The sequence below is a fragment of the Megalops cyprinoides genome, chromosome 11 (genome assembly GCF_013368585.1).
Source record: "Megalops cyprinoides isolate fMegCyp1 chromosome 11, fMegCyp1.pri, whole genome shotgun sequence".
In the NCBI taxonomy this organism is placed as follows: Eukaryota; Metazoa; Chordata; class Actinopteri; order Elopiformes; family Megalopidae; genus Megalops; species Megalops cyprinoides.
In genome coordinates, this window is record NC_050593.1 from 37365367 (window position 1) to 37392906 (window position 27540).

General features: G+C 50.8%; 1 protein-coding gene across 1 annotated transcript; it reads right to left on the reverse strand.

The window, feature by feature from the left end:
- Positions 1-341: 341 nt before the first annotated feature.
- On the reverse strand, positions 342-27540 carry LOC118785928 (TRAF3-interacting protein 1-like). Its single transcript, XM_036540877.1, has 16 exons — positions 27343-27540; positions 24823-24891; positions 23665-23826; positions 21368-21481; positions 14008-14358; positions 13862-13912; positions 12618-12635; positions 11972-12044; positions 11711-11731; positions 11349-11436; positions 10471-10563; positions 10222-10351; positions 9514-9550; positions 7761-7837; positions 2500-2720; positions 342-1844 (listed from the first exon to the last, which is right to left on the reverse strand). Exons 1-16 carry the CDS (start codon positions 27463-27465, stop codon positions 1679-1681), a joined length of 1794 nt encoding a protein of 597 aa, XP_036396770.1. The 5' UTR covers positions 27466-27540; the 3' UTR covers positions 342-1678.

Genomic DNA, 27540 nt, shown 5'->3' on the forward strand with positions numbered 1-27540 from the left:
TTGTGAACTATGATACAGACTCAAAATATACATAATATACACATATAAAAATGGGTATGATACAGTTAGTTAACAGTGTAAATGGTTCCCTATTAAAATATAGTCAGGGTAATCTCATTTAAGAAGTTGAAGTTCAGAAATAGTTGCTTCCTTAGCTTATAAATCATTTAGGGAATGTCTAAGGTCATACGTCATTGTAATAACTATAATAATACTGGCACAAAACAACAGGTTTTAAATGGAATATGATACGATAAATCAAAATCTGTTTATCTGACATTCAAAATCATTGGAACAGTAATAATTCAAACATATAGCAATATAAATCTTATATGCAGCTATTGGAATAAAAAGAATAGTTTGAGTGAGTGCTGATCACAATCAAAGCCAAAGCACATCCCCCTTTCCTCCCCTGACAAATCTTGATTGACTTGATTTTTCTCAAGATTGTCAAATTATGCAAGTACTCTTTCTAAAATATTTTCTTAATAAATGTAGGGTTCTTATTCACTAGGCAAAACATTTTAACAATCAACATTCATAATCAGGTGTGCTTTAGTGCAAAATATTCAAGGCTGACAACATTATTGCTTCAACTTTATATTAATTAAATTTAAATATCAATTTATGCCTATATCAAAACACAGTTTATTGAAATGTATTGTCCACTGGGGGCAGTACATAGACTGAATTTTTGGGTTTCAGGAATGGCTGGGCAGAAAACGTATCTCAGCCTTATCAGCCTTTAAGCAGAAAACACAGAGCATCTGGACAGAATCAAACACATCAGCCATCAAGTGACTTCTCTTTTACTGCAGTTACTCCTAAAGTCCTGAGGCAAGATGTGGCCAGTGACTTGCTTATCTTGGTAATACATTTAATAGATGATCTCTGCACATACGTCCCAAGTGGAGAAATTTCTGTCTGACAGGGAATTTATGGAGTGTTAATATAGTTTGGATAGTTCAAACAAAACCACGCTATTCTCAGCTCCAAAGCAACCTGAGCTCATTCTCCTTATCAGATACATCTAGTGCTTAATGTGTGGACAGTGGCTTTATTTCAGTAAACTTTTCCCAGCAAAGTGCAGTGGTGCTCGAACAGAGAGCCATTCAAATAATACAAGCTACAGTTTGTACTGTTGTTTTTGGCATGACCTTTCCGCTACAAAAAAATCTCGTCTTACTTCCTGCAATCGTCAATAAGTAAAAGCTAGATGACAGAAAGCAGCCGTGGGCTGCATGTGGTGAACTGTGCTGAACAGACGGGGCGCATAAAGGGATATAAAGCACGGGACATAAAGCACGGTCAGCTGGAGTCCTGCCCCACTCAGCTGCACACTCCCCAACAACCCTCCCTTTCCACACCAAAAGCCTTTATCAGTAAATGTGACTGCAGCTTTGAGTCCGGTGCTGAGCACAGACTGCACCGAGGTTCTGATGTAATGGCTCAGAGTGTGGCAACAGTGTTGGGGAGCGTGACTGTCCCGCCTGAGCATCTCTCTGAGGGACCGGTGGCGTCTCTGTGCATCTGACAGAAGGCACCTGAGACGTGGGTGAGGGGCACAGCAGCCAGGAGAGCACCCTGCCCCCTGGGGAAGGCTGGTGCACTCAGCCTCTCACACACAGGCACAGACTGCACCCCTCCGTCAGCTCCTTCGGAAAGAAAGGCCCCTGTCTCACGTCCTGGAGGAGAAGTTGATGCTGGACAGCATCTTCTGGATCTTCTCCTCGTTCCTGAGGATGTTGCACTTAATGGCACAGATCTTGTCCTGCTGGTCCTTAATGAGCTGCTCCAGCTCAGTCAGCTCCGTCTTCAGGGGCTCCACAGCGCTGTCTGTGACCCTGAAACCGACACAGAATTACCCAGCGTTAGGCCTGACACAGCGCTGTCTGTGACCCTGAAACCGACACAGAATTACCCAGCGTTAGGCCTGACACAGCGCTGTCTGTGACCCTGAAACCGACACAGAATTACCCAGCGTTAGGCCTGACACAGCGCTGTCTGTGACCCTGAAACCGACACAGAATTACCCAGCGTTAGGCCTGACACAGCGCTGTCTGTGACCCTGAAACCGACACAGAATTACCCAGCGTTAGGCCTGACACAGCGCTGTCTGTGACCCTGAAACCGACACAGAATTACCCAGCGTTAGGCCTGCGCCGCGCTGTCTGTGGCCCTGAAACCGACACAGAATTACCCAGCGTTAGGCCTGCGCCGCGCTGTCTGTGGCCCTGAAACCGACACAGAATTACCCAGCGTTAGGCCTGACACAGCGCTGTCCACACTACATTAAATCTGGACATCTATTAGTCATTTATTATTTGCTCCACGGGAAAAAATCTACGATGAGCAGATCAGTCAAGCTACTCCACTGAGGCAGGGGTCTGGAAACCCCCTGTGGGTGTGTCTGTTTCGGGGCAGCCTCCTGTGGGCGTGTCTGATGGGGCTGTAGGTGTGTCTTGTTTTGGGACCGCCCCCTGTGGGCACGGCTGGTACCTCTGCTCCTGCAGCAGGGCGTGGGCGTGCTCCTGGTTCTCCCGCCGCCAGGCCTGCAGCTCGTTCTGCATGGAGTCCATGTCCTCCTGAATGTAGTCCATGATCTTGCCCAGGGGCAGCGCGCTGCGGCACACCGTCTGGATGGAGGAGCGCAGCCTCTCCATCTCCCGAGACACCAGGTCCCGCTCCTTCCTGTGGGCCGTCTCCGAGACCGGAGCGCCCTGCCGACACACGGCCGCAGGGCGTCAGTGCAGACACACCACACACGCCCCACACAGCCACACACACCCCACACAGCCACACACACCTCACACAGCCACACACGCCCCACACAGCCACACACGCCCCACACAGCCACACACGCCCCACACAGCCACACACGCCCCACACAGCCACACACACCCCACACAGCCACACACACCCCACACAGCCACACACACCCCACACAGCCACACACACCTCACACACGCAATACACACACACAGAACCTCCACAGCCAACCCCACTTTACTCACCCACTTTGGTAGTAAAGCTACATTAAGTTATGTTTTACTGTAGGATTCAGTGTCAAATACATGTACCCCTCTAAAGTGCACCTCCTGGCCTCAGCCTTGTGTCACTCGGTTTATGAGGAGAAGTGCTGTATAATCACACTTTGGCTAAATGCAGAGATGCAGACTCTGCATTCCCGCAAAGCTCAGTAATCCGTAATATCTGTGGATGCGTGGTGAGAGCAGCCGGCCGGGAGGCCAGTGTTCCTGAGGCTGCTGTAACTCTGACGCTCTGCCTGCAGCAGTCTCAGCTGCAGAGAGCGTGCTGGAGAAATCACGCTTCTGTTTAATCACAGGAACTAAGTGTGATTTCTGACACGTCACCTTGTCTGCGCCGTTCCCGTGAGAGGGGATGGAGAGATCTGACTGTGGGTGGCTTCCCAGCAAAGCAAACCGTAGCCAGCAGATACAGCCCAGATTCACTCTATTTACCATCCTGCTACATCTCACCCCAAAAAGTCTCTGCAGCCATAAATCTGTCTTTTATAGGGGGCTCTGTCAGGGTCTACAGTCCCACTGCACTCCTGTTTTTTCTCTCTTTCACAAGGAACCAAGAAAAATATTTGTTCTGAGAGGAGTCGGCAGGGTCTGCTTTCTGCATTAGCTGATAGTGATGGCGTTCCTGGAGCAGGTGACTCGGAGTGTTGGATGGGACAGCAGCGTCCCCCTGTCAGCAAGCCTCACACTCCTACTGAACACAGGCATGACAAACGTGAGGCTCCACAGCAGGGAAGAGGGAGTGATGAAAACAGTGCTATTCACAGCAGAGAGCAGGCAACATTGAAAACTGCTCAGGGTTGACAGTGCTGAACTGCAACTACTGTTGTTATTATTGTTGCTGTTATTACAATCTAAAGGATAGCCTCTTTAAGGTTATCATGCCTTGAAACATACCGTATCATTATAACAGTATACCATATCTAGGATAAAGCGTACACACTCACGCACTCAGTCACCCACCCACCCACTCACTCAGTCAGTCACCCAGTCAAACACCTCTGTGCTGTAAGCAGGGCCTCAGTGTTCTGAGCAGGGCCTCGGTGCCGTAAGCAGGGCCTCGGTGCCGTAAGCAGGGCCTCGGTGCCGTAAGCAGGGCCTCGGTGCTGTAAGAAGGGCCTCGGTGCCGTAAGAAGGGCCTCGGTGCCGTAAGAAGGGCCTCGGTGCCGTAAGAAGGGCCTTGCCGGTCCGAGCCGGGCCTCAGCACTGTGGGTTGCTCATGGAAGATTAATAGAGCCCCATTTGGGGGTTTCCTCCCTGGGGGGAAACCAATGCCCCATTCAGCCACATCATAAAAATCAGGAGTGCAGTGGAGTGGGGAGAGGGGCACATAGGATGTACAGGCCGGTCTTCCCCTGAGGGTCATCACTCATCTCACTGCTGCTGCTCCTGCTAATTCTGCTGCTGCTGCTGCTCCTGCTAATTCTGCTGCTGCTGCTGCTCCTCCTGCTAATTCTGCTGCTGCTGCTGCTCCTGCTCCTGCTAATTCTGCTGCTGCTGCTGCTCCTGCTAATTCTGCTGCTGCTGCTGCTCCTCCTGCTAATTCTGCTGCTGCTGCTGCTCCTGCTCCTGCTTATTCTGCTGCTGCTCCTGCTCCTGCCAATTCTGCTAACGCTGCTAGGGGCGTCCAGAGAGAGACCTCACAGCAACCAGCAGGGCGGCGAGCTTTCACAGACTGACAGACAGACAGAGCGACAGACAGACAGAGCGCAGTGCAGTGACACAGCACAGTGGGGGGTGGAGCCCAGAGAGACAGGCCCCCCCTCCTGCCTGTCAATCAACAGTGTCATCTATGCACTGCAAAGCTTTTTTGAGGGGCTGAAACTGTCCAAACAGAACGATACCCCCAAGAAACATCTTACAATAATATACAAGTGATCCGGGGGTCATAGAGAAGGGCACATCCTAAATATACAGAAAATCCTTCAGGCTCACTCTCAGCAGCCTGAACGCCTCTAATGACAAATCCAGAAAGCACCACGCAACCTCTTCCCCATGCGATGCAACAGGAATGGCACCACGAAACACCGAGCCAGGCTGAGTCCCACAGTAATTATAAAGTAGAATATTTCTTATATTAATTCATGACACAGAAAACAGTATAAAGTGGAAAAAACTTTTAGTCAAATCAGCTGCTACAGAGATCACAATGATGCAGACCTTTTTACTTTGATATAAAACAGTGTGACAGCTTTAAGTGAAAAATTAAAATGTCTCAGTTTAACAACTGTCACACAGAGACGATAATGTACATTCGTCTAAGGGTATATGGAAGCACAATATGTGCGTTTCATTACATTACATACATTCAAAAATCCCACAATTTCGTTGCACCCCCACCGTGCAATGACAATAAAGTCTATTCTATTCAGCGGACTCTTATCCAGAACAACTTCTATCACTAGAGAACAGAACTGTATTCACCCAAGTTAAATGAGCAGCAGTGTCAGATCAGGCTAACAACACTCACAGTCCAGTGAGTGTGAGCACAACACCATTCAAACATCACCACAAATTAACTTGTGTTAATCTGAAACTAGACAGCCTACAAAACTATGGGAACTACATATACTACTATTTATCTCTGCAGGGGTCGGCAACCTTTTTGACATGAAGTGCCAGTTTGAAATGTTCTTGTTAATTATTGTGCCAAATCAACATTAAGCTTAATTATGAACATCAAAAAAACATTTCCAACAGACCAGGAATTTTATTGCATCCATATAGGCAAAGCATAGCAATAGCAACAACATTTTAAAGAAACATTTTTCCCGCCACAGCCTCTGAGCCGCTACCGGCTGCTACCCGCTGCAACCCGCCACACCTTCTGAGCCGCTACCGGCTGCTACCCGCCACACCCTCTGAGCCGCTACCCGCTGTAGCTCAGGGCTGTTACCTGCTGCTACCTGCTGCAGCGGTTCTCTCCCATCATGCAATAGCAGGAGCATGGCCTGCCTACACGGACAGCACGAGGCCGCGACTGGGCCAGGGGGTTCTGCATGAGTGACAGCAGAAACAGCCTCCATCAGAGCGCGCCTGTTACAGGACAGCCGGGAGGACCACCCAAAACCAGGCCGTGCACACCAGCAGGACTCTCACAGAGACCAGCGACACCTCCGAGATGAATCACTATCCAAATACTGACCACAGCAGCTCCCTCTCAATAACACTACAAAGAGCAGACTGAAAAAGCCAGCCATACTTCAGACTACAGCATGTGGCTGCTTTAACACACAAACCCCAGCTCACTGTCGCAGAAAACTGTATTAACTGAATATCTGCGCCTGAGCACAATCTTTGGGCAAAGGCCTACGAATTAAGCCTGTATGGAACACCTCTCTCAGGGGCTGAGAAATTCCTTTACCATTCTCTCCTTTTGGCTATGAGAAGCAGATTGGTGGCCTTGACTCTGTATTTCCATTGAGAAAATAAAGTGATTTTCAAGACCTACGAGGCTGCTACACTGAGCTCGCGCTCACAGCCTGAGGAGAGGAGCTCTTTGCGTGTCTGACTGCCACTGTGAGCACAGCGGACAGCGGACGCAGGGCGGTGAGGCTGGAGCAGAGCGTGCCCATGCTGCCAGCGTCAGGGAGCAGGGGAGTCTCTGAACGGCCTTACAGGCCTGAGATTACTCACACACGTTAAACGAGATTACTCACACTGCTTTACCTGAGATCACTCACACTCCATTACCTGAGATTACTCACACTGCTTTACCTGAGATCACTCACACTCCATTACCTGAGATTACTCACACTGCTTTACCTGAGATCACTCACTGCTTTACCTGTGATTACTCACACTGCTTTACCTGAGATCACTCACACTCCATTACCTGTGACTACTCACACTCCTTTACCTGTGATTACTCACACTCCTTTACCTGTGATTACTCACACTCCTTTACCTGAGATTACTCACACACGTTAAATGATATTACTCACACTGCTTTACCTGTGATTACTCACACACGTTAAATGATATTACTCACACTGCTTTACCTGTGATTACTCACACACGTTAAATGATATTACTCACACTCCTTTACCTGTGATTACTCACACTGCTTTACCTGTGATTACTCACACTGCTTTACCTGAGATTACTCACACTGCTTTACCTGAGATTACTCACACTGCTTTACCTGAGATTACTCACACTCCTTTACCTGAGATTACTCACACACGTTAAACGAGATTACTCACACTGCTTTACCTGAGATTACTCACACTGCTTTACTTGTGATTACTCACACTGCTTTACCTGTGATTACTCACACTCCTTTACCTGAGATTACTCACACACGTTAAACGAGATTACTCACACTGCTTTACCTGAGATTACTCACACTGCTTTACCTGAGATTACTCACACTGCTTTACTTGTGATTACTCACACTGCTTTACCTGAGATTACTCACACTGCTTTACCTGTGTGCCTTTACTGAGCAAAGAGGATCTACGGTTTTGTGTTTGCTTGTGTTTAAAATAAACTAAATGATTGAAAAAAATCCCTCAGATAACACATTTCCCAGAAAAAAGGGTTAATACACTGAAAATGTGACAGTTGTGAATCCCAAATTCATCCACAGAGGAAAGCTTTGCTCCTGGAGGGAGCTCTGAATAATGTTACACTACTCCAACAGTGCCATCTAGTGACGACTTGCTTTGGGAGCTATGGAGTGAGTTTCTCTAAAATTTGATTGTTTCTTACCTTCGCTTTTGATTTTGGTGAGGATGGTGATGTTTCATAGTCTCTCTTGGTTTCCAGGATTTTTTTCACTAAGCCACCTGGAAAAGGAGGGTGATGAATACAGCACAGCACTGTGCACTCAGACTGCTTAACACTGACTGACGTACACACACTAAATCTACACATTTTCTATAGAAAATGCGAACAAGTAAATTTTCACTTGTTGACTGTTCATCAGGGATGCAAACTCCTCAGGGGTGAAAAAGGTGAAAGATGCCCCCCGGAAGAAATTTTTTAAATATCAGCTTTAAAATGTGGATTTACAGTCGATTTTAGCGCGAGGATATAGGGAAAAAGTCACCCTACAATTAATGTAATCTTACTGCTACAAAAGTGATGTAAGGGGGACATCACAAACGTTGCCACCCATCTTGCATTTACTCACACAATTTATGTGGTTTTTGCTCTTTACAGCTATTGCAACTGCTGTTTGGTCAATTAAAAGACAGGGCTTAGATATGACATTTATAAATTGATTTCATAACCACTACAGCTAAAAGAAAAACTGTCACAAGGTAATTTCAATTCAGCTTCTGTCGTTTTCAGTGAGCTTGGCATTTGCCCCCCTCTCAAGTGGCATAATTAGGCTATTGTAACAACTGTTCTGTTTAACTACATCATAAGTAACGTAGATCCATTTTAGCTAAATGTCTACACGGTTGTCTAATGAATTAGTCTCATGTTCCAAAACAAATCCAAAAGCAAATTGTTTAATTACATCGTGGTTATGACAGTATTAGCCTTGCTAATATTATCTTAGCATAAAGAAAATTGAACCATCAGGGGCTAACGTTAATGTTAAGTTGGCACTTTGGCTGAGGAGCTCAACTTATGTTGTAATCGTCGGCAAAATGGTAACGTTAGTAACGTTAAACGAGTAGTCCCAGAGCCCTAACATCAGTAACATTATACAAGTGGAATTTGGAATAAGAAGTACGCAAGCTAACGTTAGACTCCATGGAAATAACGTTAACACCACATCCAAATTGTGATGGCTAGCATTCGATAAGTCAAAACAACTCAACCTTATCAGGCTAAATAACTGTCCCAAGCTTGACATATCGTCATATAAGCCAATTAAGGTTATCATAACGCTGCTGTAAGAGATTCTTACCTTAACCCTTTCGCACGTAACTTATTTTTATGCTACGTAGCGTGTGTTGCGTTACATGGTTCGTTATGTTTTTATTAGCGTTATTAAGCTTCTCATAGTTTTCAGTTAGCATTTGCTATATTTTTTAACGTTAAATTGCTGTTTCCTCAAAGCTACAATTAGGTAGAATTTCGCCAATCTAGTGTTATAATCGCACTGGTTTTAACATATGCGCTAAACGGCTAATCACACCGCTGTGACCGTACGTGCAAAAGGGTTAAGGCATGTGGCCAGTCAAAAACCAACCTCCCAGAGAAGACATGGTTCTCATTTCAGTCCCTGTGACCCGTCCTTGCAGACCCAGAATCTTCCCCCCCCCCCCCCCCCCCCCAATTTCAAAAACTCACCGGATCTACGCGAATCACACGAATGACCTATTTTGGATTCAAAACGGCGATTTTCGCCGAAAGGTGACGAGTGTGCATCCCTGGTTCCCTGCATATGGAGTCATGTGTTCCGTACTGAGCCAGAATATGAGCCACAGTGTGCTGTGTTCGTATTCAGGCGAATGGACTGTCATACACCGAATCTAACGCTGCCGCTGGCTGTGAGGATGCTTACCGTGCTTCTCTTCTCCCTGCAGCTCCACTGCACCGTCCTGGGGAAAGAGACTAGTCTGAACACAGGGCTTCACACTCCTGACCTCTGCATCCTTCACCGAGTTTACAGCAACACTCCCACAACATTCCTGAAGAGCCTCCACTCTTACAGAACTACCTGTTGTAAAAATCCACAATTTGTGAACCAAAAAATGGATAGCTTAGATATAAGATATGATTTTACCAGTACACCAACTTGTAAGGAGTTCACAACTTCGTATATGTCATATAAAACGACATGACATGGTGTCTCAGGTGTGACTGTACTCTTTTTAAATTCTTTGTGAAACAAATTGCACTAGAATTACAACACATTGTATCATGAAATGTTTAAATGACGACACTGCACTCATCTCATGCATCAAAGATGGTGTTAGTCCAGTAATTGTGTGAGATTGCTGTGTTCGTCCGGTGGCTGTGTGAGAGCTCCGTGTTAGTGCAGTAACTTTGTGAGATTGCGGTGTTCGTCCGGTGGCTGTGTGAGAGCTCTGTGTTAGTGCAGTAACTTTGTGAGATTGCTGTGTTCGTCCGGTGGCTGTGTGAGAGCTCTGTGTTAGTGCAGTAACTTTGTGAGATTGCTGTGTTCGTCCGGTGGCTGTGTGAGAGCTCTGTGTTAGTGTGTGGGCATTCACACAGAGCTCTTCTTCATGCTGCTACTGCTGACACTCACCACTTCCACAGGTCTCTCAGCAGGGGGCGCTGCTGCATCCTCCACCACAAACTGCGCATCGCCATCCTCATCGTCAGAGAGCTGCTTTCCCTCCACAATCACAGCTGAGGAGGGCTTGGCACTGCCCAGCCTGCAGAGGGATACTCCAGCTCAACAGGAGTGTGGCTTTCAGTGCGTTTGATCACAGGACGCTCCTGTTCTGTGGTGCTGAAGGCTGCAGTGAAGCACGCCTGTGTGCATTGCTCTTACCTGTCAGCACTGGGCACCTCCGAGTGGCTCTCCTGCTTCCGGACTCGGGGAGGGGCGGGGCGAGCGCTGCTGGGCCGTGATATCCTCCTGCTGCTGGAAAACAGGCCATTATCAGCACCGGCTGCCCAGCAACAGCACTCCTGATACTGCAAACCCCGATCTGCCACGGCTGAAACTCTGGGCTACTCTAAGGTGATGTCAGAGAAAGTGAGGTCAAGAGAGCTTTACTGTCAGCCCATCCATATACGAGTATACAGCAGGGCTGAAATAGCATTCCCTGGGACCCATGGTGCTACATTTATACAGTGCAAGACAAAGACAACATGCACTGGGATGGAAAATGAGAGAAACCCCGTATTTCCAGCCCCTGTGTGTGGGAGAAAATGGGGCTCCACAGCAGAGAGAAGGGCAGGCTTCTCAGGCCACTCCGTACAGACCACTGACAGCAAACTGATCATACTGCAGCAGGGCTGTGGAGGTCATTACCACTCACTGTAACACACTGCAGGGCCATGGAGGTCATTACCACTCACTGTAACACACTGCAGGGCTGTACAGGTCATTACCACTCACTGTAACACACTGCAGGGCTGTGCAGGTCATTACCACTCACTGTAACACACTGCAGGGCCATGGAGGTCATTACCACTCACTGTAACACACTGCAGGGCCATGGAGGTCATTACCACTCACTGTAACACACTGCAGGGCTGTGCAGGTCATTACCACTCACTGTAACACACTGCAGGGCTGTACAGGTCATTACCACTCACTGTAACACACTGCAGGGCCATGGAGGTCATTACCACTCACTGTAACACACTGCAGCTTTGCCCTGCAGCCTTGCTAATGTGCAGTGAGTCAGAGAGAGAGCGAACCTCTGGGTGGGGTGGGGGGGCACAGAGTCCTTCACATCCCCGTTCTCCAGGGGGACAGGAGGCTTCTCTGCTGAGGGAGAGTCTGCTTCTGCAACAGAAAGACACAGTAAATGCACACAAACGCAGTCTCTCATTGGCTGTGTGCACGTGTGTGTAAACAGGCTCACAGCACTAACACACACTGCCCTCCACTCCTGTTCCAGCACCTACAGTCTAATCACTAATTAATAACAGCATTAATGAACAGGAGAAATAATCATCTGCATCACAGATATGAATAAAATAAATACATAGAGTCCATGAATCAAATTAGAAATCTGTGGAAAGCAGGAAGTAATATTCCCATAAAGAGAAGCACTCACCACCTTCACTGTCAGATTCATCTGAAATGAGAGGAAATATGAAGCTCATTTTCTCCACACCTGCATTTCTCCAACCAAACCAAGATCAATGCACACTATCTGCACATTCCAAACAGAACATTCTTCAGGGTATCAATCATTTCATTTCATATTCATTTCATTTTCCATATGCAAACATAATGAAGGCTTTCAGATACATGTAGTGAGTCTTTAGCATTGCCTTTCAAACTGGGGACAGAGGGGTGAAGTGAATGCGCTCACCTTGGCCTGCTTTGGGCCGCCTCCTTTGGCCCTTGGCAGAGGAAGGCCGAGGTATTCTGCTGGGACTCTCTGCCTGGGGGCACAGAGAGGAGGACTGAGCTCACTGCCCAAACCACCACCGCTCCTCACTCTCACCCCAAACACGGGGAAACATCAGCTCAGCCCAGAGACTCTGCTGCCCAGCAAGCCAATTGCAGGACCCCACAGCGAGCCCGCTGCAGGACCCCACAGTGAGCCCGCTGCAGGACCCCACAGTGAGCCCGCTGCAGGACCCCACAGTGAGCCCGCTGCAGGACCCCGCAGCGAGCCCACTGCAAGACTCCACAGTGAGCCCGCTGCAGGACCCCACAGTGAGCCCGCTGCAGGACCCCACAGTGAGCCCGCTGCAGGACCCCTCAGCGAGCCCGCTGCAGGACCCCACAGTGAGCCCGCTGCAGGACCCCACAGTGAGCCCGCTGCAGGACCCCACAGTGAGGACCACATGCGGCCTCCTCAGGTGCAGGATGTCACAGGCCTGCCCTCACAGGCAGCGTGAGCCTCATTTCAGAGAGAAACAGCAGGGTAGAAGGCTCTACAGCCATGGCTGCAATACACTTTTACACTACAAACCCCCGGCACTGTGCAAAAACGATGCATGTGCAGATACCTGTGTTTCATCTGCCAGCTGTACAAACAGAAACACAGCGTCACCACAGTTTCACCCTCTTCCTGTAACACCCTGCTCACCACACAGTGACCTCTACCACAGCTGTGCCCTGACTTTAGCAAGGCATAAAAAAAACTCATGCTGAGATGAAATAATAGTACTACAAATACTACTGCTGCTGCTAATACTGAAGCCAGAGTAATAAAGGCACTGTGCTAACACAGGGCTGAGCAACACAGCACCCAGCACTGTGCTAAAACAGGGCTGAGCAACACAGCACCCAGCACTGTGCTAACACAGTGCAGAGAAACACAGCACCCAGCACTGTGCTAACACAGTGCAGAGAAACACAGCACCCAGCACTGTACTAAAACAGGGCTGAGCAACACAGCACCCAGCACTGTGCTAACACAGTGCAGAGAAACACAGTGCAAAGAAACAGAGCCCAGCACTGTGCTAACACAGTGTAGAGAAACACAGCACCCAGCACTGTGGTAACACAGTGTAGAGAAACACAGCACCCAGCACTGTGCTAACACAGTGCAGAGAAACACAGTGCAAAGAAACACAGCACCCAGCACTGTGCTAACACAGTGTAGAGAAACACAGCACCCAGCACTGTGCTAACACAGTGTAGAGAAACACAGCACCCAGCACTGTGCTAACACAGTGCAGAGAAACACAGAGCCCAGTGGTGTGCTAACACAGTGCAGGGAAACACAGCACCCAGCACTGTGTCATCCCAACAACTACTGCACACATCAGGCCACTGACGTGGTCGCAGTCTTGTAAATAAGTTCTGTTAGGCACCTGAACTAAAGCAGCAGCCCATACCAAACAGCCCGTTTTACATGACTGCAAAACAAAAGCTGTAGCCAGAATATTTTGTGGTCCTAGAAATATCTCCAGAGTAACAGAAATATCCTAGAAAGCCCAGAATGCATTTCACCATGTATCTCTCTATTAATCTCAATGTGTATGCTGGGAATGGGAGGCAGAAATGTGAAATGCTGAAGGCACGATGCCCATTTCAACTGAAATCTTACTAAAATAATATCATCCCCAATATGACTGGCTCAGTCTGTGCAGTACCGCCACCTGAACATGCTTTGAGCAGCCATACTGAAATCATAACATCTACTGATCTGAAGTGAGGGCTCCGTTATGGATGTCAGTTAGCATATTTGATTAAACTGTATACTGTATTAACTGTATAAACTATTAACTAGAGTGGAAATACTCACGTCCTCAGGCTCATGTTTTCTGGGTTTACTGGGCTCCTCTGGGCCTCTAGACTGAACACAGACAGAGAGCGATCTGTTCATTCAGTTTCAGTATTCAGTACATGCAGTTTGAGAGCAGGAAGAAGTGATCTGTGAGTAAACGCTACCTTCCTGTCTGCTTTCTCCTCTTCTCTGTTCTTCTCCTCCGCGTCTTTGTGTCTTTGTCTGTCTCTGTCTCTCTCTCTGTCTCTGTCCTTCTCTCTCTCTCTGTCTCGGTCCTTCTCTCTCTCTCTGTCTCTGCGCTTCTCTACATCTTTCTGCGATTCCCGCTCCTTGGCTTTGTCCCTGTCACGGCTCTTATCCTTTTCTCTCTCCCGGTCCTTGGTCCTCTCGCGACCTTTGTCTGACCTTTCACCCTCCCTGTGTCGGTCCTTCTCTGTCCTCCTGCTCTCCTCTCTCTGCTGCTCGGAGTCCTTCCTGTCTCTGCTGCTGCTCCGGTCTCTGATCTCCCTCCTCTCCTGAAAAACACAAACACACCATTAACACTCCGTCAAATCATAAAGTCCTATTAATCACTCTCCATTACAGCCCTGGCTAGCAACAGGCAATATGTACACATTGTTTTATAAAATCTTTGATGATCTGCTTTAAAAAACTTCTCACTAATTAAAGGCTAGAAAAAACTATGCCGATTTCAATGTAGCACAGCCATGTGTTCCCAATCCAGTTTTTACAAATGATCTTGAATCAGATGCTACGCTACTGATAGACACACAAATCCGGACACACAGTGTAAGAGCAGAATGCAGTTTAACACCTGTGGGATGCCTGAGTCTGGGGCCTGACGTGACAAAGTGAAACACAGCATCATGGGTTACACTCAGAGCTCTCTCAGTGAGAGAGCAGGGTGAGAGCAGTGAGAGAGCAGGGTGAGAGAGCAGGGTGAGAGAGCAGGGTGAGAGAGCAGGGTGAGCGCAGTGAGAGAGCAGGGTGAGAGAGCAGGGTGAGAGAGCAGGGTGAGCACAGTGAGAGAGCAGGGTGAGCGCAGTGAGAGAGCAGGGTGAGCGCAGTGAGAGAGCAGGGTGAGAGAGCAGGGTGAGAGTGCAGGGTGAGAGTGCAGGGTGAGAGAGCAGGGTGAGAGAGCAGGGTGAGAGAGCAGGGTGAGAGAGCAGGGTGAGAGAGCAGGGTGAGAGAGCAGGGTGAGAGCAGGGTGAGCACAGTGAGAGAGCAGGGTGAGAGAGCAGGGTGAGAGAGCAGGGTGAGAGAGCAGGGTGAGAGAGCAGGGTGAGCGCAGTGAGAGAGCAGGGTGAGAGAGCAGGGTGAGAGAGCAGGGTGAGAGAGCAGGGTGAGAGAGCAGGGTGAGCGCAGTGAGAGAGCAGGGTGAGAGAGCAGGGTGAGAGAGCAGGGTGAGAGAGCAGGGTGAGAGAGCAGGGTGAGAGCAGGGTGAGAGCAGGGTGAGAGAGCAGGGTGAGAGAGCAGGGTGAGAGAGCAGGGTGAGATAGCAGGGTGAGCACAGTGAGAGAGCAGGGTGAGAGAGCAGGGTGAGAGAGCAGGGTGAGAGAGCAGGGTGAGAGAGCAGGGTGAGCGCAGTGAGAGAGCAGGGTGAGAGAGCAGGGTGAGAGAGTAGGGTGAGCGCAGTGAGAGAGCAGGGTGAGAGAGCAGGGTGAGAGAGCAGGGTGAGAGAGCAGGGTGAGAGAGTAGGGTGAGCGCAGTGAGAGAGCAGGGTGAGAGAGCAGGGTGAGAGAGCAGGGTGAGAGAGCAGGGTGAGAGAGCAGGGTGAGCGCAGTGAGAGAGCAGGGTGAGAGAGCAGGGTGAGAGAGCAGGGTGAGAGAGCAGGGTGAGAGAGTAGGGTGAGCGCAGTGAGAGAGCAGGGTGAGAGAGCAGGGTGAGAGAGCAGGGTGAGAGCAGTGAGAGAGCAGGGTGAGCACAGTGAGAGAGCAGGGTGAGAGAGCAGGGTGAGAGAGCAGGGTGAGAGAGCAGGGTGAGAGAGCAGGGTGAGATAGCAGGGTGAGCGCAGTGAGAGAGCAGGGTGAGAGAGCAGGGTGAGAGAGCAGGGTGAGCGCAGTGAGAGAGCAGGGTGAGAGAGCAGGGTGAGAGAGCAGGGTGAGAGAGCAGGGTGAGAGCAGTGAGAGAGCAGGGTGAGAGAGCAGGGTGAGCGCAGTGAGAGAGCAGGGTGAGAGAGCAGGGTGAGAGAGCAGGGTGAGAGAGCAGGGTGAGAGAGCAGGGTGAGCGCAGTGAGAGAGCAGGGTGAGAGAGCAGGGTGAGCGCAGTGAGAGAGCAGGGTGAGAGAGCAGGGTGAGAGAGCAGGGTGAGCGCAGTGAGAGAGCAGGGTGAGAGAGCAGGGTGAGAGAGCAGGGTGAGAGAGCAGGGTGAGCGCAGTGAGAGAGCAGGGTGAGAGAGCAGGGTGAGAGAGCAGGGTGAGAGAGCAGGGTGAGAGAGCAGGGTGAGAGAGCAGGGTGAGCGCAGTGAGAGAGCAGGGTGAGAGAGCAGGGTGAGCGCAGTGAGAGAGCAGGGTGAGAGAGCAGGGTGAGAGCAGGGTGAGAGAGCAGGGTGAGCGCAGTGAGAGAGCAGGGTGAGATAGCAGGGTGAGATAGCAGGGTGAGAGAGCAGGGTGAGAGAGCAGGGTGAGAGAGCAGGGTGAGAGAGCAGGGTGAGAGAGCAGGGTGAGCGCAGTGAGAGAGCAGGGTGAGAGAGCAGGGTGAGAGAGCAGGGTGAGAGAGCAGGGTGAGAGCAGTGAGAGAGCAGGGTGAGAGAGCAGGGTGAGCGCAGTGAGAGAGCAGGGTGAGATAGCAGGGTGAGCGCAGGGTGAGCGCAGTGAGAGAGCAGGGTGAGAGAGCAGGGTGAGAGAGCAGGGTGAGAGCAGGGTGAGAGCAGGGTGAGAGAGCAGGGTGAGAGAGCAGGGTGAGAGAGCAGGGTGAGAGCAGGGTGAGAGCAGGGTGAGAGAGCAGGGTGAGAGAGCAGGGTGAGAGAGCAGGGTGAGATAGCAGGGTGAGCGCAGTGAGAGAGCAGGGTGAGATAGCAGGGTGAGATAGCAGGGTGAGCGCAGTGAGAGAGCAGGGTGAGAGAGCAGGGTGAGAGCAGGGTGAGCGCAGTGAGAGAGCAGGGTGAGAGAGCAGGGTGAGCGCAGTGAGAGAGCAGGGTGAGATAGCAGGGTGAGATAGCAGGGTGAGCGCAGTGAGAGAGCAGGGTGAGAGAGCAGGGTGAGCGCAGTGAGAGAGCAGGGTGAGAGAGCAGGGTGAGCGCAGTGAGAGAGCAGGGTGAGAGAGCAGGGTGAGAGAGCAGGGTGAGAGAGCAGGGTGAGAGAGCAGGGTGAGATAGCAGGGTGAGCGCAGTGAGAGAGCAGGGTGAGAGAGCAGGGTGAGAGAGCAGGGTGAGAGAGCAGGGTGAGAGAGCAGGGTGAGCGCAGTGAGAGAGCAGGGTGAGAGAGCAGGGTGAGAGAGCAGTGAGAGAGCAGGGTGAGAGAGCAGGGTGAGAGAGCAGGGTGAGAGAGCAGGGTGAGAGAGCAGGGTGAGCGCAGTGAGAGAGCAGGGTGAGAGAGCAGGGTGAGAGAGCAGGGTGAGATAGCAGGGTGAGCGCAGTGAGAGAGCAGGGTGAGATAGCAGGGTGAGATAGCAGGGTGAGCGCAGTGAGAGAGCAGGGTGAGATAGCAGGGTGAGCGCAGGGTGAGCGCAGTGAGAGAGCAGGGTGAGAGCAGGGTGAGAGAGCAGGGTGAGCGCAGTGAGAGAGCAGGGTGAGAGAGCAGGGTGAGCGCAGTGAGAGAGCAGGGTGAGATAGCAGGGTGAGCGCAGTGAGAGAGCAGGGTGAGATAGCAGGGTGAGATAGCAGGGTGAGCGCAGTGAGAGAGCAGGGTGAGATAGCAGGGTGAGCGCAGTGAGAGAGCAGGGTGAGATAGCAGGGTGAGCGCAGTGAGAGAGCAGGGTGAGATAGCAGGGTGAGATAGCAGGGTGAGCGCAGTGAGAGAGCAGGGTGAGATAGCAGGGTGAGCGCAGTGAGAGAGCAGGGTGAGAGAGCAGGGTGAGAGAGCAGGGTGAGCGCAGTGAGAGAGCAGGGTGAGAGAGCAGGGTGAGATAGCAGGGTGAGCGCAGTGAGAGAGCAGGGTGAGAGAGCAGGGTGAGCGCAGTGAGAGAGCAGGGTGAGCGCAGTGAGAGAGCAGGGTGAGAGAGCAGGGTGAGAGAGCAGGGTGAGAGAGCAGGGTGAGCGCAGTGAGAGAGCAGGGTGAGAGAGCAGGGTGAGAGAGCAGGGTGAGCGCAGTGAGAGAGCAGGGTGAGAGAGCAGGGTGAGAGAGCAGGGTGAGAGAGCAGGGTGAGAGAGCAGGGTGAGCGCAGTGAGAGAGCAGGGTGAGAGAGCAGGGTGAGAGAGCAGGGTGAGAGAGCAGGGTGAGCGCAGTGAGAGAGCAGGGTGAGAGAGCAGGGTGAGAGAGCAGGGTGAGCGCAGTGAGAGAGCAGGGTGAGCGCAGGGTGAGAGAGCAGGGTGAGCGCAGTGAGAGAGCAGGGTGAGCGCAGTGAGAGAGCAGGGTGAGAGAGCAGGGTGAGAGAGCAGGGTGAGAGAGCAGGGTGAGAGAGCAGGGTGAGAGAGCAGGGTGAGCGCAGTGAGAGAGCAGGGTGAGAGAGCAGGGTGAGAGAGCAGGGTGAGAGAGCAGGGTGAGAGAGCAGGGTGAGAGAGCAGGGTGAGCGCAGTGAGAGAGCAGGGTGAGAGAGCAGGGTGAGCGCAGTGAGAGAGCAGGGTGAGAGAGCAGGGTGAGAGAGCAGGGTGAGAGAGCAGGGTGAGAGAGCAGGGTGAGAGAGTAGGGTGAGCGCAGTGAGAGAGCAGGGTGAGAGAGCAGGGTGAGAGAGCAGGGTGAGAGAGCAGGGTGAGAGCAGTGAGAGAGCAGGGTGAGAGAGCAGGGTGAGCGCAGTGAGAGAGCAGGGTGAGAGAGCAGGGTGAGAGAGCAGGGTGAGAGAGCAGGGTGAGAGAGCAGGGTGAGCGCAGTGAGAGAGCAGGGTGAGAGAGCAGGGTGAGCGCAGTGAGAGAGCAGGGTGAGAGAGCAGGGTGAGAGAGCAGGGTGAGCGCAGTGAGAGAGCAGGGTGAGAGAGCAGGGTGAGAGAGCAGGGTGAGAGAGCAGGGTGAGAGAGCAGGGTGAGCGCAGTGAGAGAGCAGGGTGAGAGAGCAGGGTGAGCGCAGTGAGAGAGCAGGGTGAGAGAGCAGGGTGAGAGCAGGGTGAGAGAGCAGGGTGAGCGCAGTGAGAGAGCAGGGTGAGATAGCAGGGTGAGATAGCAGGGTGAGAGAGCAGGGTGAGAGAGCAGGGTGAGAGAGCAGGGTGAGAGAGCAGGGTGAGAGAGCAGGGTGAGCGCAGTGAGAGAGCAGGGTGAGAGAGCAGGGTGAGAGAGCAGGGTGAGAGAGCAGGGTGAGAGCAGTGAGAGAGCAGGGTGAGAGAGCAGGGTGAGCGCAGTGAGAGAGCAGGGTGAGATAGCAGGGTGAGCGCAGGGTGAGCGCAGTGAGAGAGCAGGGTGAGAGAGCAGGGTGAGAGAGCAGGGTGAGAGCAGGGTGAGAGCAGGGTGAGAGAGCAGGGTGAGAGAGCAGGGTGAGATAGCAGGGTGAGCGCAGTGAGAGAGCAGGGTGAGATAGCAGGGTGAGATAGCAGGGTGAGCGCAGTGAGAGAGCAGGGTGAGAGAGCAGGGTGAGAGCAGGGTGAGCGCAGTGAGAGAGCAGGGTGAGATAGCAGGGTGAGCGCAGTGAGAGAGCAGGGTGAGAGAGCAGGGTGAGCGCAGTGAGAGAGCAGGGTGAGATAGCAGGGTGAGATAGCAGGGTGAGCGCAGTGAGAGAGCAGGGTGAGAGAGCAGGGTGAGCGCAGTGAGAGAGCAGGGTGAGAGAGCAGGGTGAGCGCAGTGAGAGAGCAGGGTGAGAGAGCAGGGTGAGAGAGCAGGGTGAGAGAGCAGGGTGAGAGAGCAGGGTGAGATAGCAGGGTGAGCGCAGTGAGAGAGCAGGGTGAGAGAGCAGGGTGAGAGAGCAGGGTGAGAGAGCAGGGTGAGAGAGCAGGGTGAGCGCAGTGAGAGAGCAGGGTGAGAGAGCAGGGTGAGAGAGCAGTGAGAGAGCAGGGTGAGAGAGCAGGGTGAGAGAGCAGGGTGAGAGAGCAGGGTGAGAGAGCAGGGTGAGCGCAGTGAGAGAGCAGGGTGAGAGAGCAGGGTGAGAGAGCAGGGTGAGATAGCAGGGTGAGCGCAGTGAGAGAGCAGGGTGAGATAGCAGGGTGAGATAGCAGGGTGAGCGCAGTGAGAGAGCAGGGTGAGATAGCAGGGTGAGCGCAGGGTGAGCGCAGTGAGAGAGCAGGGTGAGAGCAGGGTGAGAGAGCAGGGTGAGCGCAGTGAGAGAGCAGGGTGAGAGAGCAGGGTGAGCGCAGTGAGAGAGCAGGGTGAGATAGCAGGGTGAGCGCAGTGAGAGAGCAGGGTGAGATAGCAGGGTGAGATAGCAGGGTGAGCGCAGTGAGAGAGCAGGGTGAGATAGCAGGGTGAGCGCAGTGAGAGAGCAGGGTGAGATAGCAGGGTGAGCGCAGTGAGAGAGCAGGGTGAGATAGCAGGGTGAGATAGCAGGGTGAGCGCAGTGAGAGAGCAGGGTGAGATAGCAGGGTGAGCGCAGTGAGAGAGCAGGGTGAGAGAGCAGGGTGAGAGAGCAGGGTGAGCGCAGTGAGAGAGCAGGGTGAGAGAGCAGGGTGAGATAGCAGGGTGAGCGCAGTGAGAGAGCAGGGTGAGAGAGCAGGGTGAGCGCAGTGAGAGAGCAGGGTGAGCGCAGTGAGAGAGCAGGGTGAGAGAGCAGGGTGAGAGAGCAGGGTGAGAGAGCAGGGTGAGCGCAGTGAGAGAGCAGGGTGAGAGAGCAGGGTGAGAGAGCAGGGTGAGCGCAGTGAGAGAGCAGGGTGAGAGAGCAGGGTGAGAGAGCAGGGTGAGAGAGCAGGGTGAGAGAGCAGGGTGAGCGCAGTGAGAGAGCAGGGTGAGAGAGCAGGGTGAGAGAGCAGGGTGAGAGAGCAGGGTGAGCGCAGTGAGAGAGCAGGGTGAGAGAGCAGGGTGAGAGAGCAGGGTGAGCGCAGTGAGAGAGCAGGGTGAGCGCAGGGTGAGAGAGCAGGGTGAGCGCAGTGAGAGAGCAGGGTGAGCGCAGTGAGAGAGCAGGGTGAGAGAGCAGGGTGAGAGAGCAGGGTGAGAGAGCAGGGTGAGAGAGCAGGGTGAGAGAGCAGGGTGAGCGCAGTGAGAGAGCAGGGTGAGAGAGCAGGGTGAGAGAGCAGGGTGAGAGAGCAGGGTGAGAGAGCAGGGTGAGCGCAGTGAGAGAGCAGGGTGAGAGAGCAGGGTGAGCGCAGTGAGAGAGCAGGGTGAGAGAGCAGGGTGAGAGAGCAGGGTGAGAGAGCAGGGTGAGAGAGCAGGGTGAGAGAGCAGGGTGAGCGCAGTGAGAGAGCAGGGTGAGAGAGCAGGGTGAGAGAGCAGGGTGAGAGAGCAGGGTGAGCGCAGTGAGAGAGCAGGGTGAGAGAGCAGGGGCGGTCTGTCTCTCAGAGAGACGCGCTGATCTCACCTCCTTTCCCCGGGGGGGCTCCCTCCCCTCCCTGTTCTCCTTGTCCTGGGACTTCCCCCTGAGGTCGGGCCGCTCCCCCGCCAGCACGCGCCTCACCGCATCTTCACTCGACAGCTGAGAAACAACGACACTCCTGAGTGTTAATTAGCTAATTACCCACAACCACAGGTGTGCAGAGTCACTGCAGAATGGCAGCAGTGCCCCTGAGGCTGTAGGGGAGCTGGAGGAGCTCAGAGCTGGACCTGGGGAGTACTGCGATGCTTCCCCCGCTAACGGCAGGGCTGCTGAGCGAATGGCAGCTCAGTGTGTCCGGACAGCCCTGCCGTTAGCGGGTGAAGCATCGCAGTACTCCCCAGGTCCAGCTCTGAGCTCCCCCAGCTCCCCTACAGCCTCAGGGGCATGATTAGGGTCAACAATAATATGAATATCATCTCTGCAGAGTGTCAGAGCTACCAGACTAATAGCACACCATACTAATACTATACCATAGCAACCACCCTTACAGTATACAACAATACAGTAACCTTAACAACTATGCTTACAGTACAGAAACTACCCTTATGGTATACAATAAAACTGTATACCTTACCAAATATACTTTTAATATATAATAATAATTAGAGATGCACCGGCCATCAATCGGAACTGGCCGGTTTTTGCTCCTAACACACGATCGGCAACCGTCCGGCTTTTTGTTTATTTCGGCCGATCTGTGTTCCGGAAGTGTACGCTCCATGCACACAAGCTGCACTGAAATCATTTCCCAAAATGTCATTTGCGTGGAAATATTACGAAGTCTGTGAACAGGACATTAAGACTGCAATCATCCGAAAGAACACGATGAGTATTTTAAATGCGTTGATGATGCTAAACAGGTAAAAGCTTCACCCCTCACTTTGCCATTGGTACAGGCGAGGTTTCAGAAAACCCTGAGCTACGGCCGAGACAGACAAAATTAGTGTTAGGGTTAGGGTTGGTACAGTACAGGCGAGGTTTCAGAAAACCCTGAGCTACGGCCGAGACAGACAAAATTAGGGTTAGGGTTAGGGTTAGTACAGTACAGGCGAGGTTTCAGAAAACCCTGAGCTACGGCCAAGACAGACAAAAAGCGAATTTATTGCATTAGATGAACAGCAGTCTAAAGGCACACATGGATCCACGATACACACACTCCCCAGCAGACTTTTCGGATGCAGCTCTACCCGAAATGTACAATACTGTGTCATCCCACATTCACAGTCTACTTAAAGGTGACATCACATCCATTTACAACTGATATATGGAGCTCTGATGTGAGCCCAATGTCTATGCTGAGTCTGACGGCCCAGTATATTGATCCTGACTTCGAACTACATAAAGTTAGCGGAATCAGGTCATGGGCAGCCCTACAGCATTGCAGGTGCAGAGCTACCTGTCCAAGGCACAGATACCAAGAAGCCAACAGGCGCTGGTCTACTGGCACACAAATAAGAGCGGCTTTCCTGTGCTTGCTGAAGTTGCGCTAGGTTACCCGTCTGCACCCTGCAGAAGGTTTGTTTAGCTCAGCTTCTCATGTGGTGGACGAGAAAAGAAACCGACTAGCTTGTGACAAAGCTGAAATGCTTCTTTCTAAAGAAGAACTTACATACACTGCTGAAAGAGAAGTCATAAATAAAGTAATGACCAGTGTCAACTAAAGGCAATATAATTCTGTACAGGATTGTCATTTTATTTTATCTTAAAATTACACTGACATAATTTCATTTAAAGAATAACTGCTGTAGCATCTTCATGTTTTACTCATTGCATCAAACTTGAAATGTTTTAAATAATTTTATTTATTTTGATTTTATGTAATTACACAAGGCATAAGTCAGAACATTGTTTTTCTGCTTTAAATCTTGAAATTATACAATATAATTTGAAACAAAAACAACTGCTGATGCTACATGTACGCAGTACCTTCGTTTTGCTCATTGTGCTTAATATGCAGCTGTTGCCTCTAATTTCACATGGCTACAGATACTTTTCCGTTTAAGGCCAGTTCAGCCTGTTAAAGAGAAAATAAACATCTTATTCATGTATTCTTTCTTTCTTTCTTTCTTGTCTGTTGCTTAAAAAAAGAAAAAAAGGCAATCGGTATCAGAATCGGCCCCATTTGCTTGTAAAAAACCGGCAATCGGAAGCGGCCATGAAAAATCATGATCGGTGCATCCCTAATAATGTAGTACACCTTAGCAATATCTTCCTACTATACAATAACAGAGGAATGTGGAGGAGAAGCAGGTGCTGCCACCTGGCTCTGCACAGGGGCTCACCTTGCTGAGGCAGCACTTGCCGATGGCCTGCAGCAGCTCATTGGTTCTCTCCGGCTCGTGTCCTGCGACGATGCGCGCCGGCTTCACCGCCAGTGACTCCCCGCTCACCACTGTCACCACGTCTATGGCCTTCTGAAGGAAGGCGATCTTCGCATCTTTATCCTGCAGCCACAGAACACACAGACCACGAGAGGAAACAGAGACAACATCAGTGGCATTCCTGTGCAGTACTCTGCCATCCGGGGTGACAGGACAGATCCATCCTCATGTACACAGAAACATGCTGATCTCAAAGCATTCACATGCACTGCAGACCCACATAAGCACACAGACTGTATGAGTGGCCATTAGTAATCAGCGTGCACAGATTCAGGCCCCAGGCTGGTCAGACTGATCCTCATCATCCGCACTGTTCCTCATTAGCACAAGGCAGCAGTGCTCCATTACGCCTCCAATGACAGTCAGCTGCACCATCATTTCACACTGGCCCTGCAGTAAGCTGGAATCAGCCCACAGAGAAATCAGCCTCCCGTTTAACCTCGGCTGTTTAAACGCTCGGAGTCAGAGCCGCTGCGAATCCCCCTCTCTCCTCACCGCCTGGCCTGTGGCCAGCTCGTCATCCCCGCCTGGCCGTGTCATTCTCGCGGCTGCTGGGATACATTCATTATGCATGCAGGGTAAGGATGGCAGGGGTGCTCGTGTCTCTGCGTTTGAAAAGGATCAGGTGTAAACTCTTTAGTGCACCTGTGATCGCTTATGCTGATAAGGCTTTGCATTGTCCTGCCTTCTTTAATGCGGTCCCTGCCAGACTAGGACAGACACTATCCGGGAACATTTTAATGTGAACTTGTATCAATGCGAATGGGGCACCGTAGACACAAGCTCACCATTACAAAGGAGGGGGAAAGTGACTCAACGCGCGTTAAAACAGTTCCCCTTCTGTGGCAGTTCTGAGAATTGGCTAAAGGAACAGGTACATCACATGCTTGTGAGGCCAACGCCATGGTGAAATCACTGAGAGGAAGCGGAAAGATTACGCTTGAAGATTTATAGTAAGTGCTGTTTCTATGTGCTTAAGGGACAGCTGCTCAGACAAACATTAGCAGTGATGTGCGATGTGCTTCACTGCTGCCAGGCCAGGCCTGAGGGAGATCTCACCTTCACATTGTCCGATTTCAGCTCTGCCTCCGTATACAGGCCCTTCATGAAGCCGGTGGTCCGGATCACCTGCAGGAAGAGAACGGAAAATGCAGCGAGGGCCGTGCAGTTGCTGCTACGCTAACAGGAGAGCAGGAGCAACCTTATTTCAGCCAGTCCACAAGGGCACTTCTCAGAGATACCAGTGTCTGACAGCAACCCACACCAAACTGTTTCACATCAGTCTTTTGGCAATCTGAATATATCACATTAATTCAAACTCAGCAATGGCACTGACTCATACAGCAGCAAAACACTGCTATTTAATGGCAGAACACAACAACCAGTGCAACCTAGTCCAGCATGCCAGCAGCCTGATGAAATATGCATGATCCTATACTGAAAGGTGAGACATACCGCGCTCTCAGTGATGCGGCAAATTCCAAACACACACTAACAGCGGACAGCGTGCGCAGAGGACGCCCTGCTCTGTGTGGGCGGGGTTCTCCACACACGGTTGCCAGCATGTGTCAGGAGACCCCTCCACCTCACAGAGGCTCTGTCTGCCTGCACAATCATGGCCAAACGCTGCCTGCCAGTCTGTGTCTGAAACATGGCAGCTACCTGGGCGGCAGTGTAACACAGTGGTAAGGAGCAGGACTCGTAACCGAAAGGTTGCTGGTTCGAGTCCCTGTTGGGCCACTGCTGCTGTACCCTTGGGCAAGGTGCTTAACCCACAACTGCCTCAGTAAATATTCAGCTGTATAAATGGATAACATTTGGAAAACTGTAACTGAAAGTCACTGTGCATATGAGCATCTGCTAAATGCCAGTAATGTAATGTAATGTAGCCAGCCTCTGTGCTTAGAGGGCCTGGTTCACACCCAGTCTCTCTTGCACTCTGCCTCCCCAAAATAACACCTGTGGAACCCTTCCAGAACCTCTCAGAAGCTCTTCAGTAGCTTAGAAGTTACTTAAAATTGCCTGAGTTATATAACACTAAAATTGCACTGCAGAGTTTCAACAAATAAATACTGTTTTATTAATAAAGTAAGCTAGACCTTATTCACCAGTAAACATTTGCAGCAGGGCAAAAGCCATATAATATATTGATATATAATTTCAATATATTTAAATAAACCTAAAACCATAACATATGCATAAACAAGTTTCAGAAACCTAAGGGAGAAACAGATCTATTAAATAAATATTTGAACTCAACTTCGATGGCAACCACTAGAGGTTTTGGACTGGAGTTTCAAAGATTTTGTTCTCACCACCTAAAGGAAAATCTCTAGGTACCTTAAACCTCAGTACAGAAATGTAATAGGTACATCAAGAAAGTCAAATATGCCCTTCCCTCTATACGAAAACTACCTAAGCAAGCTAGTGTTTGCCAGTTTATGCTATTATTAGCGCCCTGTTATTTCTGGTCTTTAACACAAGAGAATATTGAGAGCTGAAGTAATTAACTTTTTCGTTCAGTTAAATCTGTATGGTCGTTTGCAGTATGGGTTATACGCCTCCTATGTGCATACCTCCCCCGTCACAAGCTCCTTTAACCAGCTTATGTAGAGACATTTCTACACTATCGAGGATGGTACACGTATGGCTTGCTGGTGGCATATATTATGCCACCAAAAGTCATGGGACAGGGGGTAGCTATGAATAAAACATATCATTTTTCCGAGAAGTGAACAGCGTGTTCCCGGCGTTTCATGTGTAAGACGGTACACCTCATAGGCGGCTGGATCTGTTATCTTGCGAGACAGCTAAGAAATGGTCTCTTAACCATCTGACACGGTTAGATGGAAAGCTTTACCTATGGAAGCTGGTTGCTAGCTCGCTGGCTAACTAGCCTAACTAGCGAGCCAAGCTGCACTTTTCGTCCCCAGACAGCACTGGTTATGCATTGTAAACCAGAAGCTACACTCATTTTTTTAAATACAGCAATCAAGTAAGCTTTTCCTTTTGAAATTCCTCTAATTCCTAATAATTCATGTATTATGAGGTACAGCTAGCTACCTCATAACACAGCCACCATCAGCGGGCTACAGTCTGCGATCTGTATTTACCTGCGAGCGGCGCCTAGCAACAAAAAGACGCTCCCTGGCTAACTAGCCAGCTAAGCAACTAGCTCCACACCAAGGACATTACATTGATAGTTATCTACTTAACATGTAACTAGCACCCTACTGATATGCTTAGGTACTACAGATACCTAGCTTTAACATGTTAAAAGCGAAACGCACTGTGTGACAGTCACTGCTAGCTAACGTTACCAGGATAATGCAGATACTAGCTAGCCCGCTAGCTAATCCGCAGCACCTCCACATTAACTTAGCCCATCTTTAGTCCTGTAGATTTTAGCTACCCGGGTAAAGTTTACGCTGTTTACGCTGCCAGCACAAACATCACTGAACGCAAATAGGATGAGCGTTCCCTGTGCTATTTCTGTAGCTAGCCGGTAGCCTGCTTTCTGTAGCTAACGGTAGCTAGCCAGACCGTTAGCTAGCCGTTAGCCTGCTAGCTGATTCTCACCTCGCTGAATATGTCGTGCAGGTACCGGAACGGCGGCTTACTGAGCAGTTTTTCAGTAAGAGGAGGCTTCTTTATCACTTTGCCCAACGTGTCCTGGGTCTTTTTAGCTACTGCCTCGTTCATGACAGCTGCCCTGTGAACCGTCCTTTAAGTTACTGCGGAACACCGTAATGGACCTTCGCAGGTATAATTCTACAA

Bases quoted from the DNA above. Each gene is read 5' to 3' on its own strand.
- LOC118785928 (XM_036540877.1), bottom strand. From the start codon at position 27,465: ATGAACGAGGCAGTAGCTAAAAAGACCCAGGACACGTTGGGCAAAGTG. The intron at 23,827-24,822 runs GTGAGATCTCCC...CTGTGGCTGCAG, and splicing joins TGAAATCGGACAATGTGAAG to GATAAAGATGCGAAGATCGC. The intron at 11,732-11,971 runs GTGAGCGCATTC...CTCTCATTTCAG, and splicing joins GCGGCCCAAAGCAGGCCAAG to ATGAATCTGACAGTGAAGGT.